The following is a 15,844-nucleotide window of genomic DNA, read 5'->3' on the forward strand; positions in this document are numbered from 1 at the left end:
GCAATCAACAACAAAAAAAAAGCTTCATTCGTCATTACGCAAGCGCTTAACGGCCAAATTTAAAATTAAGAACAGAAAAAAAAGCTTGGCGGCTAGTGCTAACCAATCTAATGAATTGAAGTGACTCGACAGCATTAACATTGCCCGCCCTCCCCCAAAAATAAAGACATGAAACAGTCAAGGTCTTCATTTCTTGTACTTAGCTCAATGCACAGTGAAAAATAAATCGGACTTTTTGTTAGTTATAATTATAAATGTTTCAACAAACTTTTTCACCAAAATGTGTGCCAAATTTTTCAGTTGAAATTTTTACCGCAAATTTTTCACTGTTCAAAAACACTGCAAAAGCAGGTGAGGTGTGGTTACCCATAATTGCTACCGCGTATTACGCTCAACGCCACACGTGCGACCGTTAAGGTGATGTGAGTGAATTAACCCGCGCCGGCTTCGCCTAACAAGAGACAAGTGGAGAGGAGCTGCTTTTTTTTTCCTTCTGTTATTCGTTATAATTCGTTTGCATATCACGGTGGTGGCAGCATTTTCATCTCCAGAGACGACACGCTGGACTTCATTCTTTGGCGAGTGCTTCGACAGGCAAGATCGGCTTCTTCTGCACGCGAAAAGTCAGTATTGAGTTAAATTGAGCTTAGATTTTGTTTTGTGTTTGTGTTTTTGTGATATTTTGTCGATGGTGTTGGACGATACTAATGAAAAATCAACTCTAAATTGCAGATTCTGATCGCTGAGGAAAAAATAATTGAATAATTGGAGTCTTTGAAGTTATTGCTGCGAGTGAGTTGCTGCAAAATCAGTTAAAGTACAAAGTTGTTGAGGATGGCGATTGCTAGGTAAGTTCAACACTCAACAACAAAATGTGATACAATGATGACCTTAGTAAAGGTGTAAAACGGCGTTCAATGCTATTCGTAGATTTATTTTGGCGAAATATGTCTAGTTGCTTGCAGATTCTATACTTGAATAGTTTGCAAATATAGTTACTCTTTTTTTCACCTTTACTGCGAAAACTGTGAAAAACCTCCAAACTATCTAGTAAAAATTTTATTAAAATCCAGTGAAAGTTCTAAAGTGACAAACACAGGCAAAAATGGGACTCTTAGGATTGGCCAAAAAATTATGGTAATAATAAAAGTGATCAACTCAAAAAACCTCAAAATCAATTTAAAAATATTTATACCTAAACGTTATTGAAAATTGGCAAAAAATAGCATTCTGACGCTTAAGTACATCAGTTTTCTCTTAATTACTCTCAAGATAATTAAATGAGTTGACCTAACTCTTCTTTAATGGATTTACTTGAAATATTTTCCGAGAGCCATTAAATGTTCAATTCAGTCTTATTATATATCTTACCCTGAGAAAAAATGTTTTAAAATATTATGATTTTTCTTTTTATGTTTTTTTTAATATTTGTTGTTTTATAATCTTCTGATTTGCCTTTAACTTTGTAGGGGCTTTGTGGAAAATGAAATCATTTTGCGTCATAGCTTCACGTGAATAAGTTTTCATATATTAAATGAATTAAATTATAAAAGATTTTCTAATTTTTCTGCAAAAATCATTATGAGGATTTTCAATCAACGACTAACATTCTAATGAGCTGTATAAATTATCAACAAGCCTAGTAAAATTATCCTTTGAAGTAAATTAATTTGAATAGATATGTAATTGTTTTGACATTTTCTAAATCAGGGGTGCTCAAAGTTTTTTGAATCCGGGCCAAATTTGAAGCTCAAATGAGGTTGCGGGGCAAATTTTCAAAATAGGTTATTTAAAAAAAATTGGAATTGCTAAAAATAATGCATTGAACTCTGTGATTTTTTCATCACTCGTCGTTGAGATCGTTGAGAGCTAGAATTTCAACTTTTCAATGAAAAAAAAAAAAATAGAAAATTAGATGTTTTAGAATTTTTTTTTCAAAAAATTTAAGATTCGACGAAAATAACATTTTAGTGAAAAAAAACAATTACAGATCATCGAAAATTCACCAAAATTCCTAAAATGCTGAAAATGATTAAAAACGCAGATGAATGCATTTTTAATTAATATCAGCTGATTGTACTTTAAATTTCATCGATATTTTGAAGTTTTCTGAAAAAAATATATTTTTTGGTCAGTTCATAAAAAGGGTCATTATGACTTTCAAAATGGAATTTGAAGTTTGAACGTTTTATAATTTTTTGCGAAAAATGTTTGATGAAATTTTTACAAAATTTTCTGGTTTCACTAACATAGAAACGGTTTAAATTGTTTCAATTATTTTTTTATCAAATTATTTGTGCAGTAAAATGGGGATCAAAGTATCAATAAATCAAAAGTTTTTTAATAACAAAAATAAAAAAAAAAGATGACCACGTTCCATGCATACCAAAATACGAGGGGGGGGGGGGTTGAGAATTCCAAAAGTGTCCACGTGGTTTTTGGATGGTCTCTTAGTTTCAAAGCATAAATACTTTTTTAAAATCAGAAAATACCGTTTTTTAAATACCCATATTTTCATAATTTCATAATGAGCATCAAACGAGAGTTGATAATTCACTCTCTAAATATTCCGCTAAATATTTGAAACATAGACAGAAATCGTTAGAAAAAAAAAAAATTATTGAAATATAGTCAGACAAGTGATTTTAAACTATGTAATCTTTCCTCTTTCACTATCCACCTTGAAGAGATGAATGCACAATGGTGTAAAGTCTCTATAATAAAACAAAAAAAAAACGATTATGAAATTTTGCATGCATTTTCACTGTTTTCGAGTTTTTTTTAATGAAAAACTGAAATTTTTACAAAATTTCATTTTTTTATTATACTTAAATTTTCATAATTTGCTGTATGGGTATCAAACCATTTGAAATTTTCATGCATTTTCACATCTTTTGAGTTTTTTTAATAAAATACTATTTTTTCTAAATACCGTATTTTTAAATAACTCAAATTTTCATAAAATGCTGCATGGGTTTCAAATAAAGCGACATCTCGCTCCCTTTTCACTTTTATTAGAATTTTTGTTCGTATATACTCAAATTTTCACAAAACACCGTATTTTTTCCGAAAATTCTCATTTTCTATACATGGGTATCAAACGATTTTAAATGTTGCATGTATTTTCAATGTTTTAGAGTTTTTTGAATAAATTACTAAAATTTTCATGAAATACCGTATTTTTTTAAAAGTACTCAAATTTACTAAATTCTGAAATTTTCACAAAACACTGTATTTTTTCGAAAATAGCGAAGCGAAATTTGGCTCCATTTTCACTTTTATTAGAATTTGTTTTCGGTAAATACTAAAATTTTCACAAAATACCGTATTTTTTTAAATACCCATATTTTTATAATTTCATAATGAGCATCAAACGATTATGAATTTTTGCATGCAGTTTCACTGTTTTAGAGTTTTTTGAATGAAAACCTGATTTTTTTTTACAAAATATCGTTTTATTATAACACTTAAAAATTCATAATTTGCAATATGGGTATAAAACGATTTGAAATTTTTATGCCTTTTTACATTTTTTTATTATTTTTATTTATAAAATACTATATTTTTTTTCAAAATACCGTATTTTTAAATAACTAAAATTTTCATAAATAGCATATTTTTTGGTTAATACTCAAATTTTCACAAAATACCGTATTTTTCGAAAATACTAATTTTTTTTACATGGGTATCAAACGATTTAAAATTTTGCTTGCATTTTCAATGTTTTAGAGTTTTTTTGAATAAAATACTTAAATTTTCATGAAATTCCGTATTTTTTTAAAAGTACTAAAATTTACTCTATACTACAATTTTCACAAAATACTGTATTTTTTTTCGAAAAAACTCAAATTTAAATAATTTGCAACAAGATTTGGCCCCTTTTCACTTTTATTAGAATTTGTTTTTGGTAAATGCTAGAATTTTCACAAAATATTTTTTTTATATAAAATACTAAAATTTTCATGAAATACCGTATCTAATCTAATCTAATCTAATTGAACACAAGCGCAGCCAGTCCGAAGAAAGCATCCGGGAAGAACTTATGGTTAGATTACGCCTCAAGTTCTTTCTTGTCATTATTAATGATTGCAGTACTTTCGAGAACCCCCGAAATGTATTACACTCACTAAAGCGGCCCGGCCTACTGCGTTGCATTAACCGCAAGAGACAGATTCTATGAACGGAACCCACATTTCATGGAATCATCAGGGGAAGAAGAAGAAATGAGGACATACCGTACCAACCACTTCGAGTTATTTATAGAATATGGTGTGTAGTATGTGTAGGGGAATCATTGGGGAAGAGATTGTTGTATTATATAGTAAATGACCTTGTGACATTATTTCACCACTACGGATCAATTCACTCAAGGGGTGTCAACCCCTCGGTAGCCGAGTGGCTAGATCATCTGACTACCAATCCAAAGGTGTGAGTTCGAATCCCACCTGATTCCATGCGTTTATTGTTCATATTCAACAAAGTTTAATTATAGTCGAATAATTTCAAGGAGACCGGTCGGGAATCAAACCCGGAACCTTCCGCTTATGAGGCGGGAGCCGTAGCCATTAAGCCAAGGGCCGGTCTAAATTTTCATGAAATACCGTATTTTTAAAAAGTACTCAAATTTACTAAATACTAACATTTTTACAAAATACTGTATTATTTTCGAAAATACTCAAATTTTAATAACTTGCAACATGGGTTTCAAACGAAGCGAAATTTGGCCCCTTTTTCACTTTTACTAGAATTTGTTTTTGGTAAATACTAAAATTTCCACTAAATACCAAAAATACTCAATATTTTTCATGGTTATCAAGAGATTTTAAATGTTGCATGTATTTTCAATGTTTTAGTGTGTTTTGAATAAAATACTACAATTTTAATGAAATTCCGTATTTTTATAAAAGTATACTCAAATTTACTAAATTCTGAAATTTTCACAAAATACTGTATTTTTCTAAAATACTGATATTTTAATAATTTGCAACACGAAGCGAGTATTTTTGGTAAATACTCAAATTTTCCCAAAATACCGTATTTTTGCGAAAATACTCAAATTATTATTATTTGCAACATTGGTTTGATACGAAGCGAATTTTGGTATGAATTTTCAATGTATTAGAGTTTTTTGGATGAAATATTAAAAATTTCATAATATGCCGTATTTTAAAACCTAAATCGAAATCCTGAATTGAGATATAAAAAAGTGTATAAATAACACTTAAGTGCTTGTAACTTTTGATAGGATTGTCAGATCTTCAATGTTTTGGACTCATTAGACAGTTCTTATAAAAACCACACTTTTTGCAAACTTCCGGACTTTAGTCTAAATCGTTATTTTGGCATAACTTTTGAATTACTTTACTAAACTTCATAATTATCAATAGGGACTTATGGGACCCCAAGACAAATCGAATGAGACCGAAACGGTCAATACGTGAAGGTGGGTCTAGGAGGTCAAATATGAATGTTCATTTTTCGAGTGATTTTATAGCATTTCCTCAGTAATGTGAGGAAGGCAAAAATACAGATGGAATCCATTTCCAGTTATTCGCGGAGAATAACTCATTAAAAAAGGTAGTTGTAGTCATGCAAAAAGGCAAAATACTAGCTCAAAATTAGCTTATTACGAAGAACTGACACTAATAAAACATTATATTTAGCAAAACAAGTGCTTTATCACCTGGTTCAATTTTCACTTGATGCGAACTCCGCGATATCGCGATTTCTTTTCACCTCTCAATCACACCGGTTGCACAATAATAAATCAATCCACCGCGTGATCGCTCATATGTTGTTGATAACCGGGCCGTCCATTCGGTTCATCAAATGTATGTTATTGCGCAACAAATAACATATGCCCAATCGCTCAATGCACTCTCGTGTGCCGAAGACACACTTTTTTTTTTGGGTACATCAACAAAGACAAGTAAAACTCACACGCGCAGATTTTGTCGTTTTGGCAAATCTATAACAATTTTATTAACACAATTGGATTGTGAATCTCGCTCAGTTCAATTCAGTTCCTTCATTGGAATTGAGGTACGAAAAAAATAATAAAAAATAAAAATTGCACTCTTCTCTCACTGCGGCTGGTGCAGTAACGGTTGATGATGGGACTGCTGGTGCTGCTGCGGATGGGGCGGATGAAGCTGCAGCAACTGAATATGAGGATGGTGGTGGTGCGGCTGTTGGTGAAGATGACTGGTGTGATGAAGATGCTGCTGGTGCTGCTGCATTTGGTGATGATAGTCGGCAAACGGTGGCAACGGAGTGGGTGCGGCCGGTTCCACCGTAAGCGTCGTCGTCGTCACTTCCGGTCGTTGTCCTGCCCCCTCTCGGTCACCTTCTCTGGGACCGTTTGCGTTCGATTCCGCGGGGTTGAAGCTTTCCGATGGCACCATTTCGCCCCGCTGGAAGTGTTTCTTCTCGTGGGTCAGCATGTTGTACTTGTTGTTGAACTTTCGATGGCACACGCCGCACTCGAACGGCATCAGGTCGGTGTGGATGATGGAGTGCTGCCGGAGGTAGCCCTGGGTGGTGAAGCCTTTTCCTGATTTGATAAAAAGTAATTAAACTTCTCAAAAACTCAACCCTAAACACCTCAAACTCACCACATACAGCGCAGATAAAGTTCTTCTCCTCGGTGTGGGTTTTCTGGTGCTTTTTGAGGGCCGCCTTCGGGCCCTTTATCCGGTGGCCGCACACGTCACAGTCGTGGTACTCGGGTCCGGCGGCTCCGTGCTGGCGCTTGATGTGCTTCACCAGCAGGTTGCGGCACGAGAAGGCCAGCTTGCAGCCCTCGGTTTGGCAGATGTACGGTTTGATGCCTGGAAGTTGAGAGTGTCAAGATTATTGAAGACTTTCCATTAAAGAAAATTGTTTTGCAAACAAAGCTAAGTTCCTAGACAAACCCAAGACACATTTATGATTCGAAGGCCCCAATTTGTTTGTCATAGCATGTTCAGAAATAATCAACTTTCTTTTTGATTTTCGGGATATAACAAACCATTCTGGGGGGGCTTCAGTGTACATAGTTTTTGTAGTATGGAAGAAGATTTACGAGCAGATATTTTTCGATAATTCTTCGTTCGTGTTTTAAGAGTGTCGTACGAACTCCTTGCAGCTACGCATAAAATCGTTGATGTGCTTGACGTCTTTTGCTTCCTCTGGAAGCTGGTTGTAAAGTTTAAATCCTTTGTAAAACAGCGAGTTCTGCGTGCATGCTTTTTTCCAGTTTTGCCTTCTGAGATCGTCAGCTCATTTAGTATCATATTCATGAATATCCCTTACGCATACTATGGCTTCCGTCACGTATTATGGCGCCATCCATTCTTTCATACGAAAAACGAACACGAGGGTGTTGTACTCGATTCGTTGCTTCACCGACATACACTGCAAACATTTGAGCATGCTCTGCCGTGGCGTCAGTCGATCACACTTATAAGCCGTATTATTTTACTTTTTAGCACCTGCATCCTTCTTAGTTTGTCGTTGTGTTCCCAAAAACAATTTCGATGAACAATCGTCGAAGTGAGGAGCGATGAGCGAATTTTACAGTTAAACTTTCGTTTCTGCCAAACTCCAAACATTCTTGCTGCCTTCCGAATGTTGTTATCAATGTGTACGTTGAAGTTCAATTTTTCATCCAGCATGATTCCGAGGTATTGTATCGTCGCTACCCGCTCCTTAACTCCTCTATCCATCTGTACACGTCGTCTGCAGTCGTTGGTCCTACTTTGTCGACACCACCTTGTGTCACAGTGTTCAACTGCAGCTTCTTACATTTCAACCAGTCCGTGCTCCCGACTAGCTCTTCGTTCATGGAGTCAAAGCACTCATCGAAGTTGTCAGTAATCACAAACAAAACTGTATCATCGGCGAACAGGTTTACTTGTACTCTTCTCAGGTCCTGTTATATGTCTTATAAGTACAGTATGAACAATAGTGTGCCTAACACGCTTCCTTGCGGTACTCCGAGCGTGAAGTTTTTCTTGAAAACGACTATTAGTTTCGTCTGGTCATTTTTTTTTTCGGAGGCCCGCTTCAGATCCACGAAGACTGAGAGCACGATTCTTCTTTCTTCAATACACTGCTTACACTTCAACGGCAATAGATTCAACTGGAACCATCAGTTATTAGGCCTAGTCTGAAACCCCAAAATATCCCATTTAGTCACATAACAAATTACAACTACTCACCTAAATGCTGATTCTTGTGACTCTCCACCGTGTGATACTCTACCCAATCGCCACAAAAATCACACAACGCGCCTCGCTTCCTGTTCGGGTCGGCCGCATTTTTCCGTCGCTTCCTCTCCTTCCCACCTTCATCCCTGGACTGATCCTCATCCTCCGATTCCTCCTTCAGCTTTTTCTTCTGCCTCTTTTTGTACGGTTTCGTCACGATTCGTATCCGCTTCTTTTTCGGCGGCGGTGAGCTCGGAGGTGGACTTGGATTGTCCCCTTCCACCGGAGAGTCACTTTCGGAGCCGGAATCGGAGTGACCTCCACCGTTATCAATTTTTAAGGAATGATTGCTGGAATCGTCGTCTTCATCGGAGGAGGACGATTCGATAGGCGTTGGTTCCACCATCACCAGTTCGATCGCCTCGGGTTTTATTTTAACGTCCTCCTCTTCCTCCTGCCCACAAGAAGTGCCCTTGCTAAGCGAGGACAGCTCATAGGCGGCGTCCACCTCTCTTCGGTGCGATTCGACCAGCGATTTCACCCGCAGAATCGTCCCCAAGTTCTCGTCACAATCCCATCCGTCACCCGCGAGCGACTTCCGCTCATGAACCAGCATGTTTCGTGCCTTAACGCACGCGCTCCGGAAGTCGTACATCAAGTCCACCAGTGCGGCACAGTTCCGGCAGATGAACGGATAGGCGTCCCCCAGATAGACCTTCACGCCCAGCGTGGTCAAAATGCGCGTCTTTTGCGGGAACAAAATGTACGCCAGACTGGCCTCCGGAAGTCGTCGCAGGCAGATGCGGCACTGCTTCTCGATCGCTCCTTTGGTCAAATCCGGCCCCAGAGGTTCGTCCACCGTCGTGCCCGAAACAATGGAATCCTTCACCACCGGGAGCAAATCCGCCTGAACGGCACGGTTCGCGGTGTGGCGTTTCGAAGTTTGAGTGGCCACACTGCTGGTCCTATGCGAGGACCAAGCGACGAAGATTTCCGGTTGAGCATCGCCGGAGTGGTCTTCCGGTTCGGATTTTACCTCGGCGCACTCGAAAGGGATCACGTTGAATGGGCGTTTCTCGGGAGGTTCTGATGGAAGGGCATTTTTAACAACACAAAAATCGGAAAAGAAATCGAGAATACTCACTCGAAACGATATTATCGTGAAAATCCTTTTTTCTGGGCATTTTCCATGGAAATTCTTTTGGGAAAATAGTGGCACAACTATCAGCAGCTTATCTACGCAATGTTTATTTACAAAATGCAGTCGACTGTCAAAAAACGCAAATAAAAACAAACTGAAAGCCCGGCGACTGAGCTCATTTAACGCGGCTTGAGAAATTTACAGCGCGGCTTGAAATAAATGGACAGCAGTGTGAATTCGAGCAGTTGGCGAAAAAATGAATTTGTCGGTTTTCTATGGATTTTGCAAACTCTTTTGAATAGAACACATTCATTCAAGCAGTTTTTTTTTTTGCTTTTTCAACAAATCTTGTTAATGTAACACTTCCAGCAGAGAGAATACTCTTTGCTTCCAGTCAAGCAGTTTCAGTTTTTATCGAAATGATATTACTTTTGGGAGAACTTTAATTTCTGCATCAAGATAAAATAACAAAAAAAAACTAATTTACATATCCTTTGAATTTTTACAGACACCTCACCCTCGTGCCACTGTTACTGGCGGCCTTTACTCAAATAGCAAATGCCCAAATCGTAGCGCTAGGAGCATGCCCCAAAGTTCCACAAGTCGCCGACTTTAATCCCCAACGGTACGGGGGCCTTTGGTACGAGCAGGAAAAATATCCGTTCATCTTTGAGCTGGGCGGCAAATGCGTAACGGCCGAATATTCCCTGAGTGCGGACAATACCATAACGGTTGTGAATCGCCAGATTAGCACGATGTGAGTTGTTGGCGAGGAAATTGGTAATAATGATTTAATTTTAACTTTGGTTAAATTTGCAGCACTGGCAATGAACAAAAGATCTTTGGTTCAGCACGAAGGGTCGGTCCGTCAAAACTGCTTGTGAAGTTTCCAATGACATGTGAGTAAAGCTGATGATAATTTATAATTTCGCATTTTTACAAGCATTTTTTTTAGTTAATATCGAAGCACCTTATGAAGTGTTGGACACTGATTACAGTAACTACGCTGTCGTTTATTCTTGCAATAATTTGGGATTGGTTCACACAAGTAAGAGTAAATTTAATTGCTGAATGAAAAATATTTCAAATAATCTATATTTTACAGAGGTAGTATGGATCTTAACGAGAGATCGATTCCCCAGTCTGGACATCATGCTGAAGGGGTATTACGCAATGGACCGAGCTAAGCTTAATCGCGCTCTTTTGACGCGGACCGATCAGAGCAATTGTGACGATGGCAAAGTTATTCACGTTTCAGTGCCAGTTAAAGTTATGCGACATTAGATATTTGTTAATAGATAGACAAAGATTAATATATTTGAAGTGTGATAACAATACAACATCGTTGTTTCATTTGGCTCAGATGAAATAAAAATTTTAGCTAATCGAACTCTCCACTGCTTTCTTTCAGTCAACTCGCCGTTCCCATCATACTGTTGGCGAGCAGTTTGCTATCTATTGAGGCACAAATCGCCTCGCTGGGAATATGTCCAGATGTGCCCAAGCAGCACGATTTTCATCCCGAACGATTTGTTGGTCTTTGGTACGAGCAGGAGCGATATCCAAATGTGTTTGAGCTGGCGGCAAAATGTGTCACCTCGGAGTACTCGATGAACGCGGATACCACGTTTACGATCACGAATAAGCAGATTAATTCACTGTAAGTTGTGAGTTTACCCAAGTTTGATAAAGTTTTACAAAATGTTATCTTTTTTTCAGGACTGGCAATGAAAGCAAGTACTTCGGTTCAGCAAGACGGACAAAGATTTCAAAGTATCAGGTCAAATTTCCATTTGCATGTGAGTAAATTTAATTTAATCATTTAAACATTGATTTTAATTTAGAACTATAATGCAGTTAATCATGAGAAACCATACTGGATCCTTGGAACCGATTACCACACATATGCTGTAATCTACACGTGCTCTGAGTTGGGTCTATTAAACATGAGTAAGTAATGCAAATCATATATTTTTTAATCTTCTTACAAATATCCAAATTTCAGAAAACATATGGATCCTAACGAGAGAACGGTTTCCGATAAAGTCTATTTTGCACAAGGCGTACACAATTATGGAACTCGCCCAGCTGAATCGTTCGCTACTCCAGAAGACCGATCAAAAGCACTGTGAACCCGTGAGGAAGCAAGTTAGTAAATATCCCATGGTGCTGATTGGGTGAACAATCTTTTGGTTGTTTGTATCTGTCGAATACTGTTACGTTATCAAGAGTTGAAGTTACCAAAAATTTGTTTAACATAGTAAAATAAATTATTTATTGACTTACTGCATATATTACTTTTTGTTCACAATGGAGCACTTGCATTCGAGCAGTTTTTGCTTTTTTCTACAATGTATTTCTTATGGAGCGAACTGTCAAAAACTGCTCGAATGCGGGTACTCCATCCCCTGTAAAAAAATAAACCTGAACCTTGACCTGAACTGCATTTCTAAGTGCTATCAGACCTACTGATATCTGTGCTTAAAAAAACTTTTTTTCAAAGAAAAAAAAACAAAAATAGCCCAAAAACCTCTGCCATTTTTTATTTTTGACTTTCATTTTATGAGTAATACTTTTCGAATCATATTTTTTTATTGCTGAGTTATTTTGTAGAGCGTAACATTTTTCTACAAAGTTATATTGCAGAAAATTACAAACAATGATGTTACAAACATAAAGGGTTTGCTTGTAACAATTATCGCGATTTCACGAAAACAAGTTTTGAAAAAGTTTTTCGTTTTCGATCATGGCTGATTATCAAAATTATTTTTAATATCTGCTCTCTAGTCTGCTCTACATTTTTTAGATCATTTTTACACTCTAAAAATAATCCTGCAAAGTTACAAAAACAAAATTTAAAATGAAAAATATTATTCTAAATGAAAAAAAACTCTCCAAGTTATTGCATATTTGACCTCGGATTTGACATAAAAATTCAATTTTCCATAAAATGCCAAGTTCCATTTCTTTTTATTTCAACAACTTATTTTGTAAAACTGATGATTGAAATTTGCTTGCACAAAAAAATACTGTTATGACACAAGTAACTTACTTTTGAATTAAAAAGTTGTTAAATTCGCAACACTAAATATTTTTTTTGTTTTAAAAATGAAATCTTTTACTGCTGCTACCGGGGCTCCTATTCACGTCCTAGTGGGGCACCCGCCGTCTAGCAGTTTTTGACAGTTCGCTCCATATGAAATACATTGTAGAAAAAAGCAAAAACTGCTCGAATGGAAGTGCTCCGTTGCTATTTATCACACGACTTCAGATGACAACGCTTTTTACGGAGTGTAGTGTAATTGAACATCAAAGTGCTGATATGCTAACGTTAGAGGCACGATGGAGTTAAATGCTGTATAAAATTAAAATAAATGGAGGACCGGACTCGAGTGGTAGAAATGACAGTTCTCCCATAAGGAATACATTGTAGAAAAAAGCAAAAACTGCTCGAATGGAAGTGCTCCATTTTTAAAATTTATTTTCAACTGCTCGAATCATAAGAAAAGCTGGACAGCTGCACGAAAACTCCCTTTTCGTGTGTGGCATCTTCAGTGACAGGGCAGGCAACCTGTTTGACGTTTCGCCGGTTGTAAATAAACAAAATCGCGAACAACACGCGCCGATCCGAAGGTAAATAAACCGCCAGCAGCTTCTCCCTTGTGAGAGGTGGAGTTAAAGTGCCAAGATAATCAGTGATAATTGCAAATTAAAATTTAATTATTCATCGTTTGCCGACCCCTCACTAGAAGGATGAGCTCATAACTAATTCGGTCGTTTGGGGTTGCAGTATAGTTGCGGTCGTGGCAGTAACTCAGTTGAACGGTTTAGCGTGGGATTTCGTTGTGCAATCGAACCAAGTTCTGACTCCAAATTTGGATGGCGTAGGTGCCCTCAAGCTTAGGAGTTCTAAAATGGTTATGCCCAGGGTGTTTCTAGTTGCTCTGGCCACATTCGGCACCATTCTCTGTGATAATCCGCGTGCCTTCGAAAGTGCCTATCACTTTATCGATCTGCCCAAATCACATCTTCCGCTGTACTTCCGGCGGTTCCCGAAGCTGGAGGCCAAATGCCAGGCAGACCCAAGCTGCGAGTACCGAGATGCCATCTCAACGGAAACCTTTCGCTCTCGGAAGGAGCTCTGCTGGGGTTATGAGGATAATTGCGTGGAATCTAGTCGGTTCTCGCGGCCACGATGTCCCGGAAGCCACAAGGGCTACGTAAAGAGCAAGGAGACCCAGCTGGAAACGTTCTACGCGCAAGGTGATTTCGGGTTCGTCCGGGATCAGGTCCGCGAAATGCGCATCATGTGCGAGCCGACCTTTCCGCACGATTCGGCGCTGGAATGTTCCAAGTATTTGCGATTCTGCCGGGGACGGAACATTATGATGAACTTTACGGATTTGGCCACGAGGAAGTGAGATGAATTTAAGAATTGAAAAAAATAAATATAACATTAAACTTCTTTCCAGCGAACCTCTCCGCTACAAAATGGACGTCCTGTCCCAGGGCCAAATCGGCGGCCACTGCAAGCTACACCGCGAACGCCTCGAAAACGAACTCGAACACATCAGCCCGCTCCAATCGTGGGGTCCGGAACTGCGCTTCTTTGAAACCCTCCCGCAACCTTTAACCGAGGGTGGCCATTGCGACGTGACGATCGAGCGGCCCGCCTTTATCATGAAGATCGACGCCACCATCAACATGTACCACCACTTCTGTGACTTTATCAACCTGTACATGTCGCAGCACGCGAATCTGTCCGATCCGGACGGGTTCTCGACGGACGTGGAGATGTTGGTGTGGGAATCGTACACTTACAGTTCGCCATTTGCCGAGGCGTTCAAGGTATTCACCCGGCATCCGATTGCGGACTTGAAGACCTACGCGGGCCAGGTGGTTTGCTTCAAGAATCTGGTGCTGCCGCTGCTGCCACGGATGATCTTCGGGCTGTACTACAACACGCCGATCGTAAGTATTGCTGGAAAGCCTCGAATATTGTCTGAAAATCGGTAGATCGTCAATGCAAGTGATTGATTGCTTCATCCCAACTTCTCCCGCAAGATCTCCGGCTGCGAAAACAGCGGACTCTTCCAGGCCTTCTCCGAACACGTCCTGCACCGCCTCCGAATCCCGCTGAAAAGCCACACCGACCGCAAGTTGCGCATCACGTTCCTCTCGCGGGACACCAAGTTCCGGCGCGTTCTCAACGAGCACGACCTGCTCGAGGAAATCTCCGAAGACGAACGGTACCTGGTGAATCGCGTTAGCTACAGCTACAAGATGGACTTCCGGGAGCAACTCCGCATCACCCGGAACACGGACATTTTCATCGGGATGCACGGTGCCGGCCTAACGCATCTGCTCTTCCTGCCCAAGTGGGCGGCCCTGTTTGAGCTGTACCACTGTGAAGACACAAACTGCTACAAGGATCTGGCCCGGTTGAAGGGCGTCCGGTATCTGACGTGGGAGAATGACACGCTGCTGTATCCGGAGGATGAAGGGCATCATCCGGACGGTGGGGGAAGACATGCCAAGTTTACCAATTACGCCTTTGATAAGAAGGAGTTTGCGCGGTTGGTGGCCGTGGCGGCGGAACACGTGTGGAACCATGCCGAGTACGAGCAGTTTGTGGAACGGTCACGCCGGAAGAAGGAGAAGCAGCAGCAGAAGGAGGTGAAGGAGGAGCTGTGAGGTTGGGAGGGTAAGTTTGTACTTAATGTTTATTTTGCTTAAAGTGAAACGAAACCAGATAGTGATTCCTATACATGTAGTAATGAAAGTTTACCAATGCTGCCTTATTGCAACGAAAACGCAAATATCATTCCTCTATTAATTTTGTTAAACGAAACATATCGCTGCGATACCTAACGTATAGAAAGAAAAAAAGTATTAATTTGCAACGCAAGAATCTAATCTACAAGATAAAATATTAAATAATAAATACTCATTTGTACCTAAATAGCTGATAAAATTTTGCAGAGCTGAAAAGAAATCCTTCAAAATTTAAATCGTGACGGGACAACGTTTGTACGCATATGTTTTAGTTGTTTGCTGATAACTTTAAAATTTGTGGAAAAAGGTACCAATATTTATACAAATTCGGAAAGTACATTAAATTTCCAATAACATTCACTCCAGCAAACATTTAAAAACACAAAGTTTGAGTCAAGTGAGATCAAAATAAAGCGTGACGGGACAACATCGTACAATTGGATTATTTTGATTTTTAGACAGTACTTGTTCGATAACTGGGAAAACGTAGCCCAGTTACCGAATGCTGCTCGTTAACTGGGCTGAACGGAAAATGCCGAGGGGACCATCAATGCATTATATGTTTTTCGTAAAATATAAAAATAAAAATTACCTGAATTTGTGAGCAGAGCCAATTTTTCAAGTTTCCTTAAATTATGACTTGAAAATTAACAAAAAAAAAACAACAGTTTTATTTATTACACTTGATTGTTGCATCCACTGACCCCTCGGTTATATTGGTTTGTTTTTGTTTTTTTTA

The 15,844-nt window shown here is 38.6% G+C and overlaps 4 protein-coding genes across 4 annotated transcripts; 3 read left to right on the forward strand and 1 right to left on the reverse strand.

The window, feature by feature from the left end:
* The first annotated feature begins 429 nt into the window (after positions 1–429).
* Positions 430–10,667, forward strand: LOC119767396 (apolipoprotein D-like). Its single transcript, XM_038255900.1, has 6 exons — positions 430–623; positions 733–848; positions 9,839–10,087; positions 10,150–10,229; positions 10,286–10,378; positions 10,436–10,667. Exons 2-6 carry the CDS (start codon positions 835–837, stop codon positions 10,612–10,614), a joined length of 615 nt encoding a protein of 204 aa, XP_038111828.1. The 5' UTR covers positions 430–623; positions 733–834; the 3' UTR covers positions 10,615–10,667.
* LOC6042087 (zinc finger protein 652-B) lies at positions 5,950–9,480 on the reverse strand. The gene is made up of 4 exons (XM_001851188.2): positions 9,334–9,480; positions 8,202–9,275; positions 6,615–6,830; positions 5,950–6,553 (listed from the first exon to the last, which is right to left on the reverse strand). The coding sequence occupies exons 1-4, from the start codon at positions 9,371–9,373 to the stop codon at positions 6,084–6,086; spliced, it is 1,800 nt and encodes a 599-aa protein (XP_001851240.2). The 5' UTR covers positions 9,374–9,480; the 3' UTR covers positions 5,950–6,083.
* Positions 10,668–10,721: 54 nt separating the features above from the next.
* On the forward strand, positions 10,722–11,555 carry LOC6046623 (apolipoprotein D; the record flags this gene model as incomplete). The annotated part of the gene is made up of 4 exons (XM_001863760.2): positions 10,722–10,990; positions 11,050–11,129; positions 11,188–11,280; positions 11,336–11,555. Coding segments are annotated over 4 exons (618 nt in total), but the record flags the coding sequence as incomplete, so codon positions are not given.
* A 1,387-nt stretch (positions 11,556–12,942) lies between these two features.
* Positions 12,943–15,292, forward strand: LOC6046643 (EGF domain-specific O-linked N-acetylglucosamine transferase). The gene is made up of 3 exons (XM_001863759.2): positions 12,943–13,747; positions 13,803–14,301; positions 14,395–15,292. Exons 1-3 carry the CDS (start codon positions 13,245–13,247, stop codon positions 15,022–15,024), a joined length of 1,632 nt encoding a protein of 543 aa, XP_001863794.2. The 5' UTR covers positions 12,943–13,244; the 3' UTR covers positions 15,025–15,292.
* The last annotated feature ends 552 nt before the right edge of the window (positions 15,293–15,844 follow it).

This window comes from Culex quinquefasciatus, chromosome 2 (assembly GCF_015732765.1).
Source record: "Culex quinquefasciatus strain JHB chromosome 2, VPISU_Cqui_1.0_pri_paternal, whole genome shotgun sequence".
Taxonomy (NCBI): domain Eukaryota; kingdom Metazoa; phylum Arthropoda; class Insecta; order Diptera; family Culicidae; genus Culex; species Culex quinquefasciatus.